Genomic DNA, 26,006 nt, shown 5'->3' with positions numbered 1-26,006 from the left:
TTTTCTGTTGTGTAACTCGTTAGATATCGGTTAATATATTAAAGATAGTACCGATCGTCTAGTTTCTACGACTCGTGTATCTAGTATAAAACATTCACGCTAGACTGATGCTCCCTGTTAGATTTACAAAGCATGGATGGCAATTCCACTGCTGCAACCGTCCTTAATAAATTCCGATGAGTGTGATGACTGGACACTCAAGTTTCAGTTCGTGGAATAGAGTGGCTTCACATTATTTCGTCTGTCTTTACGTTCTGAGTTCAAATTCCGCCATGGTCGATAAATTAAGTACCAGTTGCATACTGGAGTCGATCTAATCGACTGGCACCCTCTCCCCAAATTTAGGGCCTTGAGCCTAAGGTAGAAAAGAGTGGCTTCACATTTTATACTCTACACCTAATAAATGTCTTGAAAATGCAACACTGAACGCTAACCAAATGTGAGTTATAGAGCTCACAGCTATCTGCCGTTACATGGAGACCGACACTGATGACTGGCCCCGTGTGGCGAGACATTTTTTAACAATTCGGATTATCTTAGTAGTTGTACATTTAAAAAAAAAATGTTCTGCACTTTTGGTTATTATGTATATATATGTGTGTGTGTGTGTGTGCAATATATGTAAGAAGTGTATGTCTATATATAAATATAAACATTGTGGAGAATTTATTTACTTGTTTATTTTTAAACTTTTCTTTTTTACGTGCTTTGAGAAAAAAAAATAATCGGACAAAACAAAACAAAGAAAAAACCGTCTAGGTGTCTTTAGGAAGGAAATTTCACATTGATAACTGGGTGCGTTTCCGCAAGTGGAAATGAATTAGAACGGATATGAGTGCATTAAGAAAGTACTGAGAAGCAATTAAAAAGACGCATGCCAATCGTTACTTGTACAAAATAATTCAATTAGCAACCGTTTTTTTTTTCTGGGTCTTCTCTGTTATGACGTTTTACACTTGGGGATTTGTTCATGTTTTTTGTTCTTGTTTTCCTTTCACAGTAAAGGGGAGAGATCCGAGACCTTTGGTTCTGTGTATCTGTCACATAATTTCTTTGCTCCCTGTCTTTCTCCTCACTTTCTCCCCTCTCTTTCTCCGCACTTTCTCCCCTCCCTTTCTCCTATCATTCTATCCCCTCTCTCCTTATCTCCTGTCCCGTCCCCTCTCTTTCTTCCCTCTTTATCCCCCTCTCTCTCTGACTAATGCTTTTTACTTATTGCAACCCTCACTTTTCACTTTTCACTTTTCTGGTTTTCTATATGCCTATCTATCTATCTATCTATCTATCTATCTATCTATTGATCTTTTGACGGGAGCCATCGTCAACAACAAATGGTCGTTTGCCCTCAAGAGAGCAGTAAGGGCGGAAGCAATAAGGTATAGCAGGGCACTAGCTGTAGAGAGGAACAAAGTAGAGGGGGAGCTAGTGATAAAGTTAGAAGAGGCATTGCGAAGTGGCATCGCATCCGACGTTTTAGCGGCGAGGTTGGCCCTCGACCAACACTTCAATGCTAAACACGAAGGGTGTGCTGTCAGGGCAAGGATGCGTGCTCTGAGGACTGAAGGTGTTGGAGCCGCACGAGAGGCCCGGGTGGTGGAGGCGCGGCGGGGTAACAGAGCCACCATCCGGTCTCTGGTAGACGAACAGGGGCGCGAATTGCTCGAGCCGAGCAAGATGTGCGAGGCGTTTCAGCGGCATTTTGCCCGACTGTTCGGGAGGAGTGGCGAGCGAGAAGGCAGGGTGGACTTTAGTGCAAGCCCATACCGTCCGGCAGCGCCTCAGTAGTGGGACGCTGGACGGACCGTCCGGTCAAGTTGCTCGGAGTCTGGTTCGGTCCGGACCTGCAAATGGAGAAGAACTGGGACGAGATAACGAGTAGGGTGGCCCCTCTCTGCCGGCAATGGTCCGAGAGGAAGCTGTCCCTAAAAGGTCGGGCGGAGGTGGCGAATGCGTACATCGCGTCCGTCATCGAATACCGCCTGACCGTCGTGCCTTGTCCCGATCGCGCCATCACCGAAATGGAGCGCATACTCTTCCGCTTTTTGTGGAAAGGAAGCGTTCCGATGGTGAGGCGATCCGTTTGTTGCCAACACCCGCTGAAAGGAGGGCTGGTCATGCCGTGGTTGATGATGCGCAGACATGCGCTGAGGCTGCGACATCTCCGGCTCTACGTAGACGACGGTGAGCAGGTGTGGTCGCCGTTTGTGCGACGCGCTTTCCCGCAACTCGTCTCCATGACCGAGCTGCAGTCGTGGATCAAAAAGAGACCGAGGAATGGCGAATGGCACCGTGAGTGTCGCGTTGCTCTGCAACAACTTTGCCGTCCCGGGTCGACCTTGAGCGGCTTCATCAAAACGAAGTCATTCTATAGGGGATTAGTGGAGGGCAGGTACGACGACGATCTCGGGGCGAACCTGGGCGTCGACGAGGAATGCCTGACCCGCCTGTTCAGGACGACTTTCGGGCCGGGACCTATGGACAACTTCCAGAGATCCCTGGTCTGGCAGTGTTACCGAGAGGCGCTACCCGTTCGGGATAAGCTCTATAGACACGGCTCGCGAAATGCGGGGCCGACCTGCCCGAGATGCGGTCAGAGCGATGAAACCGTTCTGCACGCACTCGTGCAGTGTCCAACCATTTCGGAGCTGTGGGCTTATGTCGAACGACTGCTGTCGCGTGTGGGACGAGTCGGTTTATCAACCGAGTCTATCGTCAATATCGTCACGCCTCCTTCCTTTAAACGGGAAGGAAGAGCTGTATTTATCGTACTTGTGGCTATGGCCAAAGAATGCATCTGGTGGACGCGTCTGAAAGGATTAGAGACAAATACTTTCCTCTCTGGTCAATCTCTCATCAACTTTTTCAAGTATCACTTGAAAAGGAAGGTGAGAGTAGAGAGGCAAGTGTTGTCTAGCAAATGTTTCGAAAAAAGATGGATACATGTAGCAAGAATGGCACGTATAAATGACGAAGCCACCTTGACCATGATTCTATAAAACGTTTTAAAATTTTGTAAACAGAGAGTTACTTACGTTTCTTACATAAATAAAAGAAATTTTATTTAACAAACTGTGACACTAAGGACCGAGGTTACCGTGGTCTTTTCGTAGGTTTTTCTTTCCACGGATAACCTCCCCATTTATTGGGAATTTTCTGTATTATTTCGTATTTTTTGTAAATACCCCAAACGTTTTGCGATGTTTTTTTTTCATCGTTGTCCCCACTTTTGTTTTTTTTCTGCTTTGTTTTCGCTCCCCTCGAAAAGAAAAAAACTCTACATTTGTATTTTGTCCCCTCTGTGTTGAGCCCTGTGTGGCTAATAAAGAAACCTATCTATTGATCTATTTATCTATCATTCTGTCCACTTCTTTGAACAGCTGGTCTCTTTCTATCTGACAGAATATTTGGAGTACCGGTTTGTGCATAAAGGTAAATTTATCCCACTCTCCTTTTCTCTTTCTCTTACACATTTCCCTCCTCTCTCTCTCTCTCTCTCTCTCTCTCTCTCACTCTCTCTCTCTCTATCACTCTCTTTCTCTCTCTCTCTCTCTCTCTCTCTCTCTCTCTCTCTCTCTCTCTATATATATATATATATATATATATATATATATATATATATATATCGAGAGAGAGATAGAGGGGAGTGACAGAGATATAGACAAGTATACGTGCACAAACAGACACACGCAAACATATATTTGTTTGAGTGCATGTATGTTTATAGTAAGAATCAAGATGAGACGTGAAAGCGTTTAACAGAAAAGGACAAGTAAATATGGAAAACTTCTCGTCAATACTAGAAGCAGCGAAGTATCGGCACGTTACGAAGCGAAGTTTTTATTCGCATTGCCCAACTCCTTCGCTTGTGCTACTGATTGTAAATATCTCTGATGCGGTATTCATTATGAAGGAAGAGACTTTGTGGAAGACAACAAAATAGAGAGGAAAAATTACAGATTTTTGCAATATATTTCAGCAGTAACAAGAACTACATGTGTTGTATGTATATATGCATTTGTCTATATTACATGAGAGTATCTGTGAATGTATATATGCTTGTGTTTGACTCGCCTTTTATCTCTCTACTTGAATGTTTATTTTTATTATTTATGTCTTCCTGTAAAGGCATGTGCTACAATACACTTGTTTGTCTAACTTAATATTTACTCTCAATCTGGTCATGTCTATATAACATTACTTTGCATCATTTAGAATATTTGTTTGACAGACAGGATGTGTAAACTTTGCACGTTCATTTCGACCTGCTATAAATAGAAACTGAGTCTCCCTAGTACAAATCGCCGTTCTGTATCTCTTAATATTTCCACCATTGTAGAACTGATACCTGCAATTTTGTCTGTTTTGTACGCTGCGTTTGTCATACTCTTCTCTTTACATTTATATCTTTCTCTGTAAGAGGCTGTCAATTGCAGTTTTTGACTTCGAGGACTCATAACCCTTACATCAGGGAGAACCAAAGCCTGGGGATAAGAGATTCGATGTCAAGTATTATCGCAATGCATTTAATCATTCTTCTAATGAAACAATAATCTTTAATAGATCTGAAATTATTGAAATATTTCTTCCCTCTGTTCTGCCAGCTGATACATTTCTCTTAGCCAGGGCTGGCTGGTTAATCTTTTTTGTGGATTTCCTTTCCATTCACACACTTTTACTGCCAATAAGCCTCTTTCTGAACCACTCATTCATATTTAATCTGTGTATCGTTCTATCTTTACTATAGACATTGAACACTGTGAACTAGTCACAACATTCTCACATGATATAGGAATGAAGTTTGGGCACGTTAAATACTCATTCATGATAGTCAATCGAAGGAAAATAGTCGACTACGCAGAAAACATGTATATCAACGGCTTGTCTGTCTCTCTTATCTCTAATACTTGGAATCGATGAAAATGTAGCATATGTTGGTGCTATGTTTAAAGCCAGAATAACAAAAGAGTACTTCTGTGGATTCCAGAAATATGGAACTCAGAGTTGTCTGCAATTAACAAGACCATATCTCACAATACATTTGCAGTGCCAGCGCTAGTACCAACATTTGGGATATTATACTGGACACTTGATGAGATACGCAGCCTGGACATCAAGACAAGAAAGGGACTGACCACCACTAGCAACTTACACAGTAATAGCGACACCTATAGTATTTATGTGAGATGAAGTGATGGTGGCAGAACCATTAGCTTAATCTAAACAGCCTTTCAATGTCGCATTGTCTTTTCTCAGACAGCACATGATCGGACGAAGAAAAAGTAAGGTTATTATTATGCAAATTAGCTTCATCTTGCCCAAAATGTCTAGTGAAATTTGCTTTCAAGAAACAATCAAATTACTCTCTATTATGTTCGGTGATAAAACTTCTCTATTTAATACTCGAATGGAGTGTTTAAATTTAACTAAAAAAACAGAGAATGATTACTTTATTACGTATGCAGGAACAGTCAAAACGATGTGTGAAAGTTTTAAACTCAAAGAACTTACTCCTGAGATGTCTAAGTGTCTCATTTTTGTACAATGCTTTACAACAAATGAAGATACAGAAATACGGGCAAGAATTCTTTCGAAACTTGAACAAGGGAACCAAGATTTAATCCTGCAGACTGTTACAGAAGAGTGCCAAAGGATGGTGAACCTGAAACACGACGTAAGTAAAATTGAAGAAAAGAAATTCGTATAGATAAAGTGTTGTTGAAAGTGAACGGGGAAGGAAAAAAATGAACGAAAAATTGTAATTTAAACAATTCTCTAACGGAGTATTTGATGTGGAGTGATTGAGAGTTCTTCGTACTTCTAGTCCGCTCGCTGATTCAGTACATGTCTGAACTGCTTTCTACTTCTTACGCCTCTTCTCTCTCATTGTCTGACATAGTCAATGAAGCGGAGACGGAAGAGTGTTCCTTGGTCCAATTTTATGTGAATTACGCTATTTGAAAACAAAGTGCATCAAGGGACACAACTAAACATTAAACTTCAAAAGCTTAAAATATTCAAATAAATATTCTTACAGTTCTTCCATCAGTTGTTGGTTATTTTCGAACAAACAAAAGTACAGAAAGAAACCATATCTATACATACTCGCAGCAATAAAGACATTGAGATAAATTTGTAACATGGTGTCGAATATTGTAGACAAGTGATTTAGCAACATATTGAAGATTAGGTAATTTATCTAATTTGCTATTTAACATACATACATACATATATACATATGTGTGTGTATGCAACTCCTGTATTGATTAGACGTGTAATTACATATAAATATGTGTATTACGGGCGAAGAAACGTGCACCTCATCTTTAGGCACTCGAATTGGTTAGGCAACAAATCAATATTGATACGTATACTTTGCCTTTCATCCTTTCGTGGTCGATAAATTAAGTACCAGTTATGTACTGGGGTCGATCTAATCGAATGGCTCCCTCCCCAAAAGTTTCGGGTTTTGTGCCTAGAGTAGAAAAGGATATAGATTCGTATGCACCACCACCATCATTATGATCATGATCATTATCATGAAAACCATCATCATCATCATCATCATCATCATCATCATCATCATCATCATCATCATCATCATCATCATCATCATCATCATAAAATTGTAGTAACAACACAAAAATCAAGGATAGCAATGTTGACAGGAAAATGGAATATTAGCGCAGAGGTTATTGTTCTTTCTTTAATGACTTACTATCGAAATATACTTCATGAAAACAATGTTATAATTTTTTTTTTGTATCAGTTCGTGTTTTAATATTGCCATAATGACTTTCTCTAGACAACAAAATATTATAATTGTGCTCCAACAGCACAATCAGTATAAGACTAATATCACACATATGAAATATCTATCGTATTTAATATAACATATAGAACTCTGTGAATGGGAAAACATATTCTAATTTGAATATACATGTATTTGTATTTTTACATATGTATACATACATCTGCATGAAATTATGTGTGCGCATATTCACAATACATACAAATTGTAACGTTATACTAAATCAGTCTGGTCAATTTCATCTTTAAGTTTTTCAGTTTCCTCATCTACTTCAATAACCTTCTTGGGTGGTAGTATGGCTAATTTCCCAAAAATTGATTGATGTTTGTTTAAAAAATTTTGGATGCTTGGGAATTCGTAAACAATTTCACCAGTATGATATGTTGGTTTTTCAGTGTTTTCAGTCTCAGGTAGTAAATGATGCATCCCACGTTCCGTCAGTGTACCTGTAAATATTTTAAGAATGTCGGCTTTGAAAATAGTAAATTAATATATACTCTCGATTTAAATTTACAACTGTTTCCTTGTTCGTTTATCAATTTTAATTTATAAATTATATTATGAACATATACTAAATATTTATTATTCAGAATATTAAAAACAATAAAATAACGGGGCATTGAAATACAAAGCAATGGCAGATAAATTAGCCGAGACTTAAATATGCACATGCAAAAGAATCGAATATTGAATATTTATGCTAATTTAAAAGAAATACTCGAGTATCATCTTAATTTAATTCATTCATAATATGTAATCAGATGAACGATGAATATCTCACTGGGTAGGTTATTAGGGTTACTGTAGGTAATAGTTTCAATGAATATGTGGATATTTCTTCAGCTCAGTAGTAATAAGTGAGTTGTTAAGAAGATAAATGGAAAAATATGTCCTATGATGTAAAAAAATGTTTGTTGAGAAGATCCGATATCTATGTACAGACAATCATTTTGACCTCCATTAGAAACTGAAATTCAAACACATCAAAACTTTAACATTTCCAAGAGTATATTTTAAAACTATGGAGCCCATTACATACAACATCTTTTACATTAGCCTAGATACATATACTTAAAGGTTAATATCAGATGAGTAAGCTGACAGAGTGTTTAATTCTAACCAAACGATCGGTGACTTATGTTAATACTAATGATCTGCGTCCAGGTTCAAGATACTGATCTCTCAATGGACAACTCAAGAACTTTAGTTGAGAGAATCAACTTCAATACTTATTTTTTAAATCTGGTATTTATCCTATTGGCCTCTTTCACTGAACTGCCAAGTTACAGGGACATAAACGCAATAACACCGGTTGTCATGCAGCGATGGTGGACAAACATACACAAACATATATATATATATGATGGTCTCCTTTCAGTTTCCGTCTATCAAACCCACTAACAAGGCTTTGATCTGTCCTAGGCTATAGTAGAAGACACTTGCCCAAGGTGTCACGCAGTAGGACTGAACCCGGAACCTCGGTGGGAAAGAGATAAATGTGAATAAGTTACCACTGGAAAAGAAAGACACATTGCGAAACATAAGTACACTTCAGTACATTGGTAATGCTGAAGATAGATATTTTTGTTCAATATAATTTGCCTATTTATTACAATCAGTACTTACAAATGCTTTACGGATCTTACAATACTGACACAATCTAAAGCTACAAAATTTTAAAATCATATGTACATAAGTACTGTAATGGAAACTATCACCTCATAAAAGTGGCTGTAATAGCAGAAGGCTCTGGGAAGGTTATAAAACAGTATTCACCGACGAGGCATTTCATTACATTGAATTCTGAAGTCCAGTGCAAATACTGTATTTATTAGCATCCCATTTTCAAAAGACAATAACATTAAGCTGATAACATATCTCTCAGCTTTCTGAGGTCCTGCTTAAATCATTTATATATCTTATCTCAATATTTCCTTCATATATATTAACAAAATATTCTCTATCCTTTCTCAACATACGAAGCCTTACAACCTATAAAGTATTTTACTATCACTGCGAAACAATATAAGCGTTAAAAGAACAATAGATATAATCTTCCGGAATAATCTATCGGCAAATCTAGAATCTTAGTTTCAAGCTGAATGTAACAGAGAAAACGAAATAGAATATAAAAATTATTATTAGTGTTCTTATTATTTCTATTGTTTTAAGTATCGGAAATAATTACGATCAATTTAAAGGTGGTAATTAAAAACATGCTAAGTGTTAGCTAATACTATTTCTTGGCAGAGTTGATCAAGGGGGACAACTTCATAGCCGGAAGTATAACTTTTACGTTTTGTTTGATGTCTTTTTCTTTTACTTTGATAATTAAATTAGTAAATAGTAAATGGTAACTTTATAGCATTATTATCGCATGAAACTGCTATAGTAATTCAACTTCTGAAAAATAACATTTTTGAGAGCTTGTTTTTCAAGTAGTTTATCTTATTATAAACGCAGCTAGCTAAGTGAAATATCTCTTTGAATTACAATTTCCCATGGCCGTAGAATCTTTCCGTGTTAAATAATTTAGATCTTACCTATAATGAAAGAATGCCTTTATAGGCAATCAGCGCCTTTGCAAGTAGACAATTCATTATGAAGCAGTGCGCCGCTTTAGATTTAATATTATTAAATAGATGATAGTTGCTCTTTTTTAGGAGTGAATGCTAAGCAATCACAGACGCTGATGACAATATTTTGTTTAATATCTAAAACGGCGAGCTGGCAGAAACGTTAGAAGGCGGGGTGAAATATTTAGCGGTATTTCTTCTGTCTTAACCGTTTGGGTTCAATTTCCGCCAAGGTCGACTTTGCCTTTCATCCTTTCGGGGTCGGTAAATTAAGTACCAGTTGCATACTGGGGTCGATCAAATCGACTGGGCCCCAACTCCCCAACATTTTCGGGCCTTGTGCCTAGAGTAGAAACGATTATCTAAGGCGGCGGGCTGTCTGAAACGTTAGCACGCCGCTTAGTGGTATTTCGTCTGTCTTAACGTTCTGAGTTCAAATTCTGCCGTGATCGACTTTGCCTTTCATCCTTTCGATAAATTAAGTACCGATTGCGTACTGGTGTCGATCTAATTCAATAGCCCCTCCCCAAAATGTTTGTGCCTTGTGCCTAGAGTAGAAAAGAATATTATGTTTAATATCTGCAGGCATATTAAATGAAATTGTCTTTTCTAGATATAACAATAAAACTCCTGCGATGGATTTGAACTGCCGAATTATCACACTTGTATCTCATTTAATCTTGTTCTTTTCACTTTCTGATGAAGACATCAGCTATAAATGACGGGTAATTTCACTGAAAGCTACAATTCAAATTTCATCTATATGCCACGTAATCCGTAATACAGCAAACCTGTCGTTGGAGAACGGAAATCAAATTACTTAAGAGTAACGTTAACTCAGTCCACTAAAACCTAAAGAACGGTATAATTCTCACTTAATGTGGATACATTTATTACCGAAATATTTCGACCTATGAAAAATATACTAAACTAAAGCCATCTTGTGGAACATACTTGCTGGTTAACCAAGGGACGTCCTCGTTCTCTGTACAAAGTACTCCCACTACTTGTAGATGGCAGCTACTCCATAGTATGCATTTTTATCGTGAGTGTGTCACGGGCCCAATAAGGTTACAAAATATAAATTACCGACATAAATAATAAGTCGGATAACATTATCTCCACACAAGTTAAGACCAAAAAAAAAAAAAACTTTCGTTTTCTCTATATCACAGTATAGTTTCAGTGATGAGATTTTAGCATGCACATTATAAACAAGTGGATTGACTGAAGCTATTGACTTATAGACGTTTGATAATTTATATACATACCTGGTATCGTGTTGTCTAATAAAATAGCCGTTAATGTTCCTACAAAGGTTTGAGTTCCCAGAATAATCTTTAATATTTGATCTAGCTCAAAGTTACCTACAAACCAAATTGAAAAATAAGCAAGGACACATCATCACTTGAAGTAAATGAATGTAATTTCAATGAATTTAAACATCTGGAACATAGGCCACTGTCCAATAGTTTTCGAGTGTTCAAGTATTATCTCTGAAGCTACAAGAGTGTGAAAGTCAAATTCCTTAAGCTAGAAATTATGCTATTTTTAAACAAATCGCCTTCCACAAGAACGTAAGTGCATATCACGTATCGATCTGAGTTTCTTATTTCATTTTACAATGAAATATGACTTTCAGTTTCATTCACTTGCAGTTTGGATTTCTGGACATTAAAAGCAACTGTATTATAAGTATCTTAACCTAAGCTGCCATCCTGTACATAATATTCAATTGACCCCTGCTGGCGTTGAGCGAAGTTCACTGTTAAAAGTATTTGGGACAGATCAAGATTTAATTTTATGATTTTCTGGTACACGTAAGGCGGCGAGTTGGTAAATCGTTGGCATACCGGACAAACTGATTAGCAACAATTTTTTCGGCTTTACGTTCTCGGTTCAAATGCCACCGAGGTAGACATTGAGCCTTTAATCCTTTCGGACTCGGTAAAATAAGTACCAGCTGATGTAATCGACATATCCTCTTCCCTAGAATCGCTGGCATTGTGCCCTTCTTTTCTGGTACACATGTTGGATGATTCTATTTATCTACTGAATTCATTGCAAAATTCGTCCTGCTGCTTACATTTATCTGGACGGAGAAAAGAGTTTTTCTTCGTCAGGTCACAATAGCACAACAGATTGTGTTGGCGACGTAACTGAAAATAGACACATTTCTATTTGGCCAATCTTTCATCTTTGAAAGGTGGGTGATAGCGAAGAACATTACCTGAATTAAAGGGCCTTTCTAAGCATGCAAATGTTGGGAAGAAAATAAAACTTAAGAAAGGGAACTTCCTCTGGTATAGTTAATAAAAAATCTGAGAGGTCCCTTGGTATACCCCTGGCAATGGTTCCTGTTGAAAGGTATTTTATTTGTTGATATTTTTGTTATAATTGTGTGATTTTTCTTCTTCTAAGCCCCCGCATTCTTTTTATCTTTAATTTGTATTGCCCTCATTGTTTTTGAGGCTAAATGATGAATCATCATCATTATCATTTTTGTTGTTGGTAGTAGTGTTATTGTTTTTATCGCTGTTGTTGTTCTTAAGAATAATGGATGGAAGGTTTCATAGCATAGTGGAAATATATTTTGACTCATTAAATATTGTTCGTTTACAATCTAAGTTCAAATTCTGCCGTGTTGGGCTTGCCTGCCATCCTTCTAGTGTTGATAAATACTAGTCATCTAGTGGCTTCCATATAATAACTTGTACGTCTCCCCAATTTTAGTGCTAATTGTAGAAATTTTTATTATACTTCATCTGAGAGTCTGAATAAAAAAAATATTGTTTCCTAAACTTGATTTTCATCAGAAATTCTGGAAAGGTATAGTCACACAAAGAAAAAAGATCATATCACTGTCTCTGTTTCCATAGCACTTGAGAATCAACCTCAACAGGATTCCAATTTAGAACTTAAATGAATAACTAAATAACACATAGTATCTTGTCTGATGCTCTACAAATTCTGCTAATCCATTTCATCTTTGAGTGAAAAACGTCAATTAGATTCTTACCTGTATTGATGTCATCTGGATATGTGTAAAGCCATGATGAAGAAACCCAACTCAGACCCAATGAAGATCCAATAATCAATGTATTGCGTGCGTTTAAAGCTGTCTTTTGCAGATTGGTGATACCAACTGATAACATCATAGTAAGCCCAGTGAAATTGATGGCTCCTACTACAGGATCTGGAATTGTAGCTAAAGAAGCAGCCACTTTACCCAATATCGCCATGATGATAACCATAACTCCTGCTATATTCAATACAATACGACTTGCAACCTAAAACATAGATTAGAGAAAGAAAAGTTTGGATCGGTTCGTTGTTAGACAGAAATACAATGACATAGTTGCTACAATACAATACTGTGTGCCAGAGTAAAATAATTTTGATAAAAGAGATCCAATTTACAACAGAATCCACTGAAACTTGAACTCTGTGCCCAGCTGCATAAATTTATACATACCTTTTCAGTACAAAATACTTTTTTATAGTGGCCCATCTTTCTTTACTGGGCGGTTAAGAAAATGGTTACACAAAATGTATGTTGGTGTCTATTATTGAATATGCTTGAATATGCACTTTCAACTTTCAAACTAAGATATCGTTTTCATAGGAAGTATAATGTTAAATGTAGCAGATTAGGATCTTTTCCCTTTGATGGGCAACTCGATTAATTAACTTGCTTTAATTAAACACTTTGAAACTTCGGATACTGGTAGAATGTGTCATATAGAACATCTTTTTCTCTTAGCGTTGTTGAGAAAAGTTTCTATATGCAAAACTGTAAATATATATTATTTTCTTTTATAATAGTATACGATCCAATAAGAGCGACTAAATCTAAATGTAAACAATTGACTGAACAAAGATAGACTGGATCAAGAAATGCAAGCTATGCGTAGCAGAAAGATCACAGATCCTTTTCAGATCTAAGAACTCCACCGCACTACTGAATTTCAAATCTGATATTTTCAGTAAGATGCAATCATACGTATAATTTCCTGATGGCGAATTGGAAAATACCACCATCTCCGCGTTGACCAGCTGTACCATAGACTCAAAGCCACTATCCATTCAGCCTTATTATGACTGTTTTTCTTTTCGATTTCCGGTGTTTTCAACCTTTCCCTTTTACATCTACCTTCTGCCTTTTTCTCGAATTTTCTATTATTATGTCGTCCTGTTTTAGCGTGTTATGCCCTGTGGGCAAAGTCTGAGGATTAGGTGAAGTCACTGGACGTGTTATAAAATGCTGTCTGAGTAGTTTTCATAAAATAAAATACCAGTAAATAAATCTTTGAAAATGAAATGAGCATTACACATAGTAATTGAACTCCAACAGGAATCTATTCCAAACCCCTCAACTATCTCTGCCTGAACCAACGAGAAAGCCTAGACGTTGCGGCCTAATCTGCGGATCTTAAAACGCACACAAACACACACACACACACACACACACACACACACACACACACACACACACACACACACACACACACACTCACACACACACACACACACACACACACTCACACACACACACGCACACACGCACACACACACACACACGCACGTGTATATATATATATATATATATAATAATAATAATAATAATGCAAAATTACAGGTAAAAACTCAATTAAAATCAATTTATTAAAAATTAAAATTAAATTAAGTTTCACAGTATAACATATATTAATATATAGTATTAGGGAAAAGAACCAAAGTCTATGAACTCATCAATGAAAATCGACTGTCACATATAGAAAAAAATTATAATTAAAAGTACAATAAATAAGTATAATATAATGCAAAGTAAATATTATAAGATCAAGATAATATTATCTTGATCTTATGATATTTACTTTGCATTATATTATACTTATTTATTGTACTTTTAATTATAATTTTTTTCTATATGTGACAGTCGATTTTCATTGATGAGTTCATAAACTTTGGTTCTTTTCCCTAATAATAATAATAATAATAATAATAACAATAATAATAATAATTATATATATATACGATAGACTCTGCGCCTACCAAATCCACTCAAAAGATTTTGGTCGGATTTTTACTCAATCTTCAAACTGAATTTGTTCATCAAAGTTGATCTATGCTCAGATACCTACTGTCCTTCCTACTTACGCATGTACTTAGCTGCTTACATATCTATGTATTTACATAACTTCAGAAATGCCTATTTGACAACCGGTGTTGGAGTGTTTAGGTGCCCGTAGATTAGCGGTTTTGCAAAAGAGACCAAAGATGTTTAGTACCAGTCTTTAAGAAAATAAGCTTTGGATTTGAATCGCTCAACTAAAGATCTTCAAGGCGGTGCCCTAGTATGGCTGCAATCTAATGAATAAATCAAATAAAAAATATACGAGTGTATGTGTGTTTGTGTTTGTACTAAACTATTTAAAGCAGTGCCCTAACGTGGCCGCAGTGCTATTCAAGATTTAAACGATATAATACACCCGTATACTTCATATTGTTTTCTGTAACAGATCAACGTCCTATCGCTAGCAATGTCTTTTATTAGATCTCAAATCCCTGCCTATTCCTTACATCATATTAAAATCAGTTTCGACCTAACATCTAGTTTTATCTTTAGTTACATCTTCTCAATCTTTCTCATTAAATTTGTTTGTTAGTGCATATGTGTGTGCATGTACATATATAATTATATATTTATATATAAGGATATATATATATATATATATATATATATATATATATATATATATATATATATATATATATATATAAATACACACACAAACACACACCCACATACACAAGCACAGAAAAATACATATGCTCATACACATATAGATAATCTTCTATTATAAATATAATATCTCCTCTCCTAATGGCACTTGAGTTCGAACATCTAAAATACTAGAATGCAGGTGGCATTTATCAGATGTTTCCTGCTCTATTTTATGTCCTTTGCTCCTAAAGGCCGGGCGAAATTATTAACACAGAAGTATAACCAGATGTGTTTCTACAGACAATGACGTTCATATTTTGTTTTTCCATTCGAACCTCACTGTAAATTCGAAATCTTTTCCTTAGATTGTATACTATTTTATATTTTTGGCGTTTGAAATAAATATTTATATATGAATGTGTGTTTATACGTACTTTTGTTTACTCCTATGTTAGCGTTACTAGATTAGAATTTTTATCAAAGTCATAACTTCCAGCATAATTTGGGACGGGTAGAATGGATCTAATATGTTATGATTCAGTGTGATCTTCATTTGGCAAAATAGTGTAAGATGATTTGAAATGTATATCCTTACCTGCAGGACAAGACATTATGTAGAGGCTCATTTAGTAGATCCTTCTCAAAGGAAATAAAACTAAGTTTTTTGTCCAATTCAAATAAAATGCACGCAATTCTGTTACCATTCATGAATAAATTTGTCTTACCCTTGTTATACCAATAAGGGCAATGTGCGTGCTGTACGAAGTAGTTGCATGGGAGGCACCCATAAATCCAGCTAGTACACCCGCTAGACCTTCAGAAAACAGCCCGCGGTTAATTGCATGTCTCGGTGGTGGTGGTACGGCACATAGTCTTGAGGCAGCGTAGTAATCACCCATGGATTCAATAATTGAATTTATTGTCGATAGGAGAAATCCGAGAAAAATAGCTATTTCGAATTTAGGTGGTCCATACTGACCTGAAAAGTAAGTTCAAAAGAGAATAGAAGAAAATATTATCCAGTTTAAGAAACCAATTTCTGACATAAACGTATAGCTTTAAATTCGGCTGAATGCTGTCATGAATGTTTTACGACCATGATTCTTGAGAGTTATTTTATGTCATCGACACCGCATGGATGAAAAGCAAAATTGAGGCCAGTTGGAACTGAACTAACTGAGTAAAGAGCAGTAATCATGTTAAACAGAACATTTTGTCCAACTCCGTAATATTTTACAATCTGCCCACTTCCCTTAACTTCATTTTAAGATATCAGACATAAAATTGGAACTTTATACATGACAATATGACCTGTTATGAATTAATTGCCAAGATCTAAATATAAACTTTATTAAGCACTATTCTAGTACAGAATAATGTTACAAGTGATTCGCCTCAAGACTATCGGTTGCCGGACAACCACGTTACCGTTTACACTATAATACAGATACTGATCAGTGGTTTCAATTCAGTTTGTTCACGGGTTCATACACCTTTAAATTAGTAGTGACTGTCCGTTATTGGTGTATATTTAGAATGACTTTTGGTATTTCTTCAGTTGTTCGCATCCAAGTTCAATAGCCACGAAGTCCAAACTTTCCTTGACTTCGCTCAGGGTTGGTAAAGAAGGTACTAGTCTTCTTTCTTTCTTTTTTTCTTTCTTAATCGACTACATGGCAACATTAGAAATGCTGTTTGACTCAGTCTACATTTCCTCAGATATGAAGGAGAATAGAGTGAACGGCAGAAACCACTGTGCGCATAAAATCTGATATTCCACGACTGTAGGTCATAGCACAAGGACAGTCCGATGTACAATGTACAACGGTAATGCAAAGTATCTCTGTAGTTAAAATAGCATCGAAGTCTTCTAACAGGCGATAACTGCGAAATCCGAGTACCGCTTGTTAGTATATGGCACATTTGTGTCTTGAGTCGGCGTTTATAATATGTAATACCAGAAACAGATGATTTTGTACATTATAATGGATTGGACACTTCTCAATATTATGATTTAATTGCTAAGATCTAAATATAAACAGTAGATAACATAAGATCTAAATATAAATAGTAGATAACATATGGCAAGCTAGCTTAACGTATTTCTTTACCTAAATTTCATCCTTACATACAAGGAAAACGGTGGGGCGAATCGTAATTTCACTAGATCTACTTTTAGGTTTCGTTCTTATTTAGGTCGAAGTCTAGATATGTTACCTTAATTTTAAGGCCACTGTCGACTAGTCATTTATCATAGTAGAGGAATGTCTAATCAAAATATTTATTGAAGAGAGCTTAAAGATTCAACTATTAATGTTAGCTATAATGTTGTAATGGACTACGGTAAAAAGCATAATTCTTTGTATATATACCTAAGTATTGAACCTTGTTTACGTCAGAGCCTGTAAGTGTTTAACTCTAGGTCTGGGAAAGCATGTAAGAAGTGAACTTTAGTGAGGTTTGTAGCTACTGTGATTTTGAGAGTTATATAGCTAAAGGCAGATATGCAGTTGTATATTCATAATATGCATATGTATACCATACCTCTATGCACTCGATACAAGAAAATTGGATAATGTGTATACTATCTACAAGTAAGTTTACAGGATCTACATGATTCCATGCAAAGTAATGTATAGAAAGTCTAATGCATGTAACCTGTGATTAACATATGAAAATTGCTTTGTAACAGTCATTTGAAAAAATTGTAATGCCTGCGGTAGGAAGTTATTGCAACCGGCCTTGGTTTCATATGGCATAGTTGTATGTGTGTATATAGTACATCTATACAATGAGGAAAAGTATAGATGCTGGTGTAAAATTATTATTAGCACTGGTGGAAATTTCAGTAATCACAAATTGGATGTTGTGAACTCTCTGTTTTCTTGTATAACTGGTATCACAACTACTACAACTGGTAGTGTAATCGTTTACATAATTGCTGTACTGTATGGCGCTATCTTGATTTTTGTAAAAGACGTATCGACATTTATAATTTCATAGCTGTCCTACGAAGCTGAACTGCGCTCCATTGCTGCTATTGTGATACTCCATAACTGATCGAATGCCCATCTTTGTTATGTTTTCTGTTTCATTTTCTGGTGCGCGACACCTCTGCGTTGTGTCTACTGTTCGAACCATTCAAAGCTGAGCTGCATGCCTAGTAACCGGTTATAACACCAGAAGGTAACATTGTCTTCTCTGTGTAGGATAATATACACTAACCTTGATTAGGTCCACCCATTTATATATCATCGGTCAAAGTTATACATTGGTCCGAGACGTAATGAAGCAGACTCGACAAGAGTTGAAATAGATTCCCTAAAGGATTGCTCTGAAATAATATGTCGGCGACATTTTCATGCAGTATTGGTATTGTTAATGGCGTATTTGTTGATTGGCCAGAAAAGGGATAACATAGACCGCTGATGTATCCAGCTCTTACGAAGAGAGATGCTATTGCTATTGAAGAAATTCTTAGATCGATCTTTCGACCAGCAAGTGATGGTTTAAGGAAGCAATGGCAGCGGCTAAGCTGGTGAGAGGCTCAGTTTTCAAAAAATTCTGCTTCAAAAGTGTGGTTTATATTTTCTTCGATGTTGCAACGAATATCACATGAGATATTCGATCAGGTTTAATTACTATTTCGTTATTGCAAGATCTTATCTATATAACGATAGACAGGGACGCATCTTATCAAGTGTGTCGGATTGTTAGAGCGGTATTGATAGCTTTTTTTTCCGCCTCTTTTGCTGGTGCATAATTCTCTGCAGCTAAGGAGCTTAAGTCTCAAGCGACCCATTTGGTGACATTACATGTTTATAAGTCTGAATAAATCATCGTTTGTTGCTAATAGAAATTATGACGCCTTACACTGTTCTTAATATATTGCTGCTTCTTTTCTCTAATTCAACGTTTTTGTCTTTATAAAAGTTTTCATGACAAACAGCTATTTTCTCTCTCATCGTACGCTTAATTCTGATAGAAATAAAAGATAGGAGAAGTAAATTAAAAGAAAGGTCTATTTTGCTGCGAAATTTTGACCATTTTGCAAGTATAATGAATCAATTGCTCTCTACATGACAGTGGGGATTTTTCTATGAGTAATCTGACTAAGAAAAAATTGCTTGGCAGAAAAAAAAATCATTCTTGTACGAGGAATTGAAATCTACATTGAAAAACAACAAAACCTATTATAGCTACTGGATTTACATCTATTTATTGTCGCTAACATACTGCGTTACTTGGCTAGTTGAAAATTTCATGTACTGCTGTTAGACAGATAGACGTACCACTAATAAAATACGAATCTCTTGGTAGATTTTTTTTCAATATTTCACTACTTCCGTTATCTGCTATCTCTATTTACAAGAATTTGCTTATATTGAATTCAAATATATGAAAATTAAATACGTAATATATTTTATGTATTATATTTATACTATTCTATTTATATAAACTCTTTTCTTCATGATCAATATTATAAATTAGTTAAAATACCTGGGTATGGAAAGGAAAACCAGGGTGTTCTTTGTATCAAATCTAGTTTGGTGTCTGTTCGCGCATTGAAGCTCCTGGAATTCGGGTCCGATGGATAATAATTGCTAACAGTAAAAATGTAACAGAGTATCCAACCAATACCAACAGCCAGTAGTAGCTACAAATAAATAATAATAATAATAATAGATAAGAATTTTTAACATTTTGGCATACACTCTACATTATTCATTATATCCTCCAGCTATGTTTCTGTGTGTATGTATGTGATGGAGTGTGAGTGAGTTTGCTAAATGATTGAAAATACATTTTATCAAGTTTATCGAAGAACACGATCATGTTCTGCATGAGTTAGTATAGACGATTTTATTGACTCCAATACATTATTGATAAAAATTTTATAGACAATCGGGTGTGAGGTAGAAGAAATAGGTAACAGAATATTTAGCGCTTTTTATCCCATGCCTTTAGCCATATAATTGAAATGAATAGGAGACATAGGCTTCGTTAGAATAGTATCAGAGTCGGGAAGTACGGGGAATAATTCCAGGTGTGTTTTGGTCCTATTGGACTTCATCATGAAACCATAAATTTGAACGTACTGAACGAAGTATTTCTGGGAAAATAGCAAAGAAAATTTAAAGCCATAACTGCTGTTGTTTAAACTGAACTCAGCCCTAATTTTACAAAATGTGATAGCAGGCTCTGTATGATTGACTGTCGGATCTTTTAGTTAGACAGTGTATTCTAGACAACTATGCTTCGAATTCTTTTTCTTTAAGACTGTATAATATAAGTAAAAAACAGATATTTTGTTAGGATCTTTAGCATCTTAAATTCATAAAAACAGCGGTATCTCTATTCATGAGGCTTCCTTTAGTAATAGTGAATTTGTTGCTTGCGTTATATAATTCCGGTTAATTATAATTCCTGTTAATTACACTTGCGTTTGGTGATGCTAATGATGAGTCAAGGTTAGTACTGATTATGATATCGGACATAATAATAAAGATTATAGAGTTGACGATGATGATATTGACAATTATAGTGATGATGATCCTCATCGTTTATACTGAGACGGTAAAAAAGAGGAATAATGGTGCTAAGCTTAGAGTGATACTTAGGATCAACAACTGGGTGTTACTTTTAATACGGCTGATGAATGTTATGATTATTTTTATTTTTAATATTTAATCCGAGGAGAAAAGTCAATACACATAGCCTTCCTGATCTATTGCCGCAATACTTAAAATAATATTAGATTTTGACTAATATTATCTTTTCCTTCGCACGTAATTATTTCTTAATCAGCTCACTCTATTAAATACGTTAATATTAACTAAAGTATTAAGGCTGGTAGAATCGTTACAGCACCAGAATAAAAAAAATGCTTAGTGGCATTTTTTACGACTTTACGTTCTGAGTTCAAATAATTCCTGGGTCGACTATGTCTCCCACTTTTTCGAGGTCGATAAAATAAGTACCAGTTAAACACTGGAGTCAACACGATTGGCTTACCCCGCCCTAATTGCTAAACTTGTGCCAAAATTTGAAACCAATTTTGACGTAAGTTTTCTTTTTCTGCGCATAACGACTCTGACATATTATCTTAAATATGTTAATTTATGCTTCATCCAGAGTACAATTTTGTGCATGCAAATACGGTGACAGTTTAGCTTCTCTGACGAAGACGGTCATGTATGAAGTTGCCTTCCATACTTGTCGGAATAATTATATTAATATTATTCACTTTCCTTGCTTCATACTTTCAACAATTAACTACGTTATGATAGTAAAAATGTTAGCACTAACATTTCTCAACCTTTTGCATGTCAGTACTCTCTTTTACAAGAATAGGTCTTTGCAAAGAAATTGCCCAGTATTTTAGAAGAAGAAATAAATCAACAGATCATTTTAATAACACACAGGGTAATTTTGCTAAGTGGTTTGTTATACATATTCTCTTATAGTATCCCATCCAGCAGGTGTCGTTATATAGATATATGTTTGGACTAATGTCGTCTATGTAAAATTGTTCTGGAAATTTTTGCTTACAGATAACATAATGTCCAATACATATTTGGATCCTGACAGTACTTATTTTAACATGTTTAATGTAAAAGTATTACCGTTGGATTAAATATTTCATTTCTAAGAGTGAAAAAGCCATGACATTTGTAAGCATCAGTGTACTCTACATTATCTCCTTCAAAATAGTCACCCCCTTGTGAACTTACAGCGACGCTATTGTAAGCTCACTGAATTCTAAATATACCTGTTCACTCTCAACTTCTGAAAGAAAATAACCTGCATCAATCGTATGAAGTTGTGTTTGAAAATTCCGTGAGGAGGACCCGTAGAACAAACAAACCCAGATCATTGAATAACTTGATATTATTTTCTTTTACAACGATGGTTTTGGTGCATTGTTGTTGGGTGGTGTTTCTTCCATCCCCTTGCGCGGCTCAGCCTTTTTAGTTGCTATATCTTCTCTTTTCCTTATTTTTCTCTTTTTTGTTACTTTTTACCATTTGATAGTCATTATTGGTGGCCTTTGTGATGGTGATGGTTGTGGTGGTGGTGATGATATATAAGTAGAATTTTCATGTTGATTTCACAAATTGTTTCTCTCGCCTTGTGTTTTGTTTTTTTCATATTTTCTTTGTGATTATTGTTTCGTTCAGCTCTGGTGATGCTAGTAATGGTAGCGACAGTATTGCTGTCACATGTGTTGTATTGCTCGGTGGTATTTAGGTTGCTGTTAACATTGCTATTATTGTTCATACATTCTGTATTAACTGGTAGTTGTAATATTGTTATTGTATTGGAATTGGTACCTCACTCTTTATTGGTGAAGTCGTACTTTTTCATAACTAAAGTACATAAGTTTGCGAAAAGCAACAAAATTTCGTCCTGTGGGGTCGAAAATTATGGGAGGCAAGATAACCTCATAAAATACTGGTTGCCTTAATAATAGAAAGCTACGACAAAACCAATATTGCCTTCTTCAAAACAAATAAAAACAAAATCAATGATAACTTACATCCTCTTAAAGAACAACTTTTCTTTCAATAGTGATAATAATAATAATAATAATAATAATAATAATAATAATAATAATAATAATAATAATAATAATAATAATAATACAATATAAATGCAGAACTCCACCCAAGAGCAGGAGTAGCAAGATTATACCTACCTATAAAGGAAGGTGGAAGAGGGTTAATATCAGTGGAAGACTGTTTGGAGTTAGCTAGAGTAGATATAGACTTCAGTGTAGCTAATAGTGAAGCAAGTTTATTAAAAGCTTCTAGAGTCACAGCAAGACATGCGGAAATCAAAATAACAAACGAACTTAAAAACCAGAAAAAAGAACAGAAATTTTCTGACTCGCAGGAGAAGGCGTTGCATGTTAAATTCTCAACGATAGTTGTAGCAAATATTAGTAGAGAGAAATACATGATGTTGTGGTACTTTAACATCAGGCCTTCTAGTTCCTATTACTCTGTATAGACTGACAGAGTAAGAGAAGCTAGAATGCCTGATTTGATAGTAGTAGATAAAGACAATAGAAAGTGCCAGATAATTGACTTCACAGTCCCAAATGATGCGCAAATATGAGAAGTATAGAAAAAATAGCAAAGTACCAGGACCTAAGTATTGAATTACAGAGACTATGGAAAGTGCGGGTAAAATGTATACCAATAGTTATAGGTGCATTAGGAACTATCGCTAAAGACCTGAACAGAAGAATAGAGGAAATAGGAATAAAACCCAGTTTAGTACAGCTGCAGAAAACAGCATTATTAGGGACAGCTAGGGTACTTAGAAGTGCTCTTCGAATCTAAGGTTACTTGCTGCAACCCGATAGGAAAGTTCTTGGCATCTAAGGCAACTTGTCGTAGCACGATGTTAAGATTTTATTCTTCTCTAGCAGTCTAATCTGTTGAGTTTTTATAAATAATAATAATAATGATAATAAAAATCAAAATAATAATAATAATAATAATAATAATAATAATAATAATAATAATAATAATAATAATAATAATAATAATAATTTATTCAAAATTCATGTCGGAGCAGAAGAAATACTAACAATGACAAATAGTAAAAGAATGAAAATAATAATATCAGTGATGATAATAATAATAATAATGAAAAGAAGCTGTTGAAATCTCCCTATGCTGTGACTGGTGATACAGATGTGATGGTGTCACGATAAAAACACTGGTAATTGCACAACCTGATGATCGCTACCTCATATGAGTGACAATGAAAAGGCAAAATATTGTGAATAACGGTGGTAATGAAACTGAATCCCTTGATGGTAAAAGTGTTGCACTCGGCAGGCTCAGAGATACTGGTCCGACTCCAGCCTGTCGTTATCCAGCAAGGAACCAGCCTACACGGCGTAGATGGAAAATGTTGTGGTCATGGAGAGTTACTACCTGAGAAACCCTGTAGTCGAAAATGGTGTTCATATTAGTGGATGCCGACAACGTGTGTATGATCAATGGAGAGAAAGAGGATTCTTTCAACTCACGGAACGGAGACTATGTAATCAAGCTAGAGCAAAAGGGAAAAAAATCGTTGTTTCAGAGAAGCTATCAAAAGACGGATATTAGAAACAGCAGCAGAGGAAACGATGAAAATACAGTTCCTACTGTTAACAGTAATCTCATAGCAGAAAAATAGAGGTGTATTCTCTAATAAACCACAGGAAAGGAACAATGATAGCTTGCTCGATGAGAGACATAACGATGGTTTGGAAGAAGACAATAAAACTAATGGTGACATGATAGATAGGCAAAAGGCAATCTACGACAGAATAAAGGCAAGGCTACAGGAGAACGATAGCGACATTATTTGCAGTCTTAAAAAGGTTAATTGAATCAAGAAACGAAAAATGCGACTGAAATTCTGAAATACATCAGAACAAAAATCATAACAGAAACAAATAATTTGATTGAGGCAGCAAGTATCGTTGTAGCGGAAAATGTGGGTGTTAATGTCAAGGAAAATAAATATAATGGGAATGATAAAAGAAAAGATCCATGGTGGAAAAGAAGAATACAAGCGAAGGTCAGATATGCGCTCGAAGAACATTTCTGTGTTAGACCGAAAAGAGAAGTGGGAACTTAAAAGCGAACAAAAATACAGGGAACTGGACAGGAAGTATGATATTGGAAAAAGGGTCTGAAAGTGGTAATGGAAGAACTGAAACAGCGTCTCGTCGCAAAGAAAGCAAAGATGGTAAGATACGACCCACAAATGAAGTGATACCAGCAGAATAGGTTATTCAGAGTAGATCAGAAGAAATTCTACAAAGAAATAAATGGAGAATGTACAAGTGGATACCAGATAACATTGAAAGTCAAAGGTTTTGGAGTGACATCTGGAGCAAAGACAAGGGGCACAAGGAAGATGCTGATGGTTGTAAGAACTGAAACAAACAGTAGTCTGTCCAAAACAGGCAGAACTAGTTATTTCACTGAGGGAAGTGAAAGAAATCAGTAACAAATGAGCAACTGGAAGGCCCGGGACCAGACGGAGTTCAAGGCTACTGGATCAAAAGATCTGGTGAATGTCATGCACAAATACCTGCAAAACTCAACACCTTGTTAAATGCCGACCAAGTAACACTAGAAGGGTTGACAATAGGCAGGACAGTATTGTGCTTGAAAAACATCGACAAATGGAATACGGTAGACAACTACAGGCCGATATCCTGCTTGTCACTTATGTGGAAATTATTGATTGGAATAATCACAGAGTCAATGTACGGACATCTTGGATAAAAATGAAGCCCTTCCACATGAGCAGAAGGGTTGCAAGAATAAGTGCAGAGGTACTAAGGATCAACTCCTGGTGGACAAAACTACTTAGAGACTGCAAGAGGACGAAAACTAACTTAGCCATGTCATGGATCGATTATCGTAAGACATACGATATGACACCATATTTTTGGCTAATGGAATCTATGAACCTTTTTGGTATTGCATCGAACGTTGAGCTATTGTTTGGAAAAAGTATGGTGAAGTGGAGGACAGAACTTACTGCATATGGAAGAAGTTTAGGGGCAATAGTAATCAGGAGAGGCCTCTTCCAAGGGGACTGCTTGTCCCCACTAATCTTTTGTATTGTGCATGATAACACTAACACTGATTCTGAGGAAAGCAAAGGCTGGGTACGTATTAAAAAACCGTCAACAAAAATTCAACCATCTGTTATTCATGGATGACCTCAAACTTTATGGTAAAGATGAACTCCAAGTTAGTTCTCTTGCTCAATGCTACAATGAGATTGGAGTTATGACTGAAGAAATGTGGTGGGTTAGTATTGAAGAGAGGCAAAATCAAATGTATGGACGGGTTAGCGATACTGTCATGGG

The 26,006-nt window shown here is 35.9% G+C and overlaps 1 protein-coding gene across 3 annotated transcripts in view; it reads right to left on the bottom strand.

Moving 5' to 3' along the window:
* Positions 1–6,658: 6,658 nt before the first annotated feature.
* LOC106875623 (solute carrier family 23 member 1) overlaps positions 6,659–26,006 on the bottom strand; it is a 61,232-nt gene continuing 41,884 nt past the window's right edge. For all 3 annotated transcript variants that reach the window (XM_014923851.3, XM_052969780.2, XM_014923852.3), the window contains exons 8-12: positions 19,613–19,769; positions 15,838–16,091; positions 12,404–12,674; positions 10,656–10,751; positions 6,659–7,254 (exon numbers count right to left, since the gene is read on the bottom strand). In XM_014923851.3, coding sequence (XP_014779337.1) covers positions 7,022–7,254; positions 10,656–10,751; positions 12,404–12,674; positions 15,838–16,091; positions 19,613–19,769 — 1,011 coding nt within the window. In that variant the 3' untranslated portion in view covers positions 6,659–7,021. The remainder of the gene's footprint in view (positions 7,255–10,655; positions 10,752–12,403; positions 12,675–15,837; positions 16,092–19,612; positions 19,770–26,006) is intronic.

Source organism: Octopus bimaculoides, chromosome 1 (genome assembly GCF_046866305.1).
Source record: "Octopus bimaculoides isolate indiv1 chromosome 1, ASM4686630v1, whole genome shotgun sequence".
Lineage (NCBI taxonomy): Eukaryota > Metazoa > Mollusca > Cephalopoda > Octopoda > Octopodidae > Octopus > Octopus bimaculoides.
Note: the sequence above shows the minus strand (reverse complement) of the source record. Positions and strands in the feature narration are given on the sequence as shown.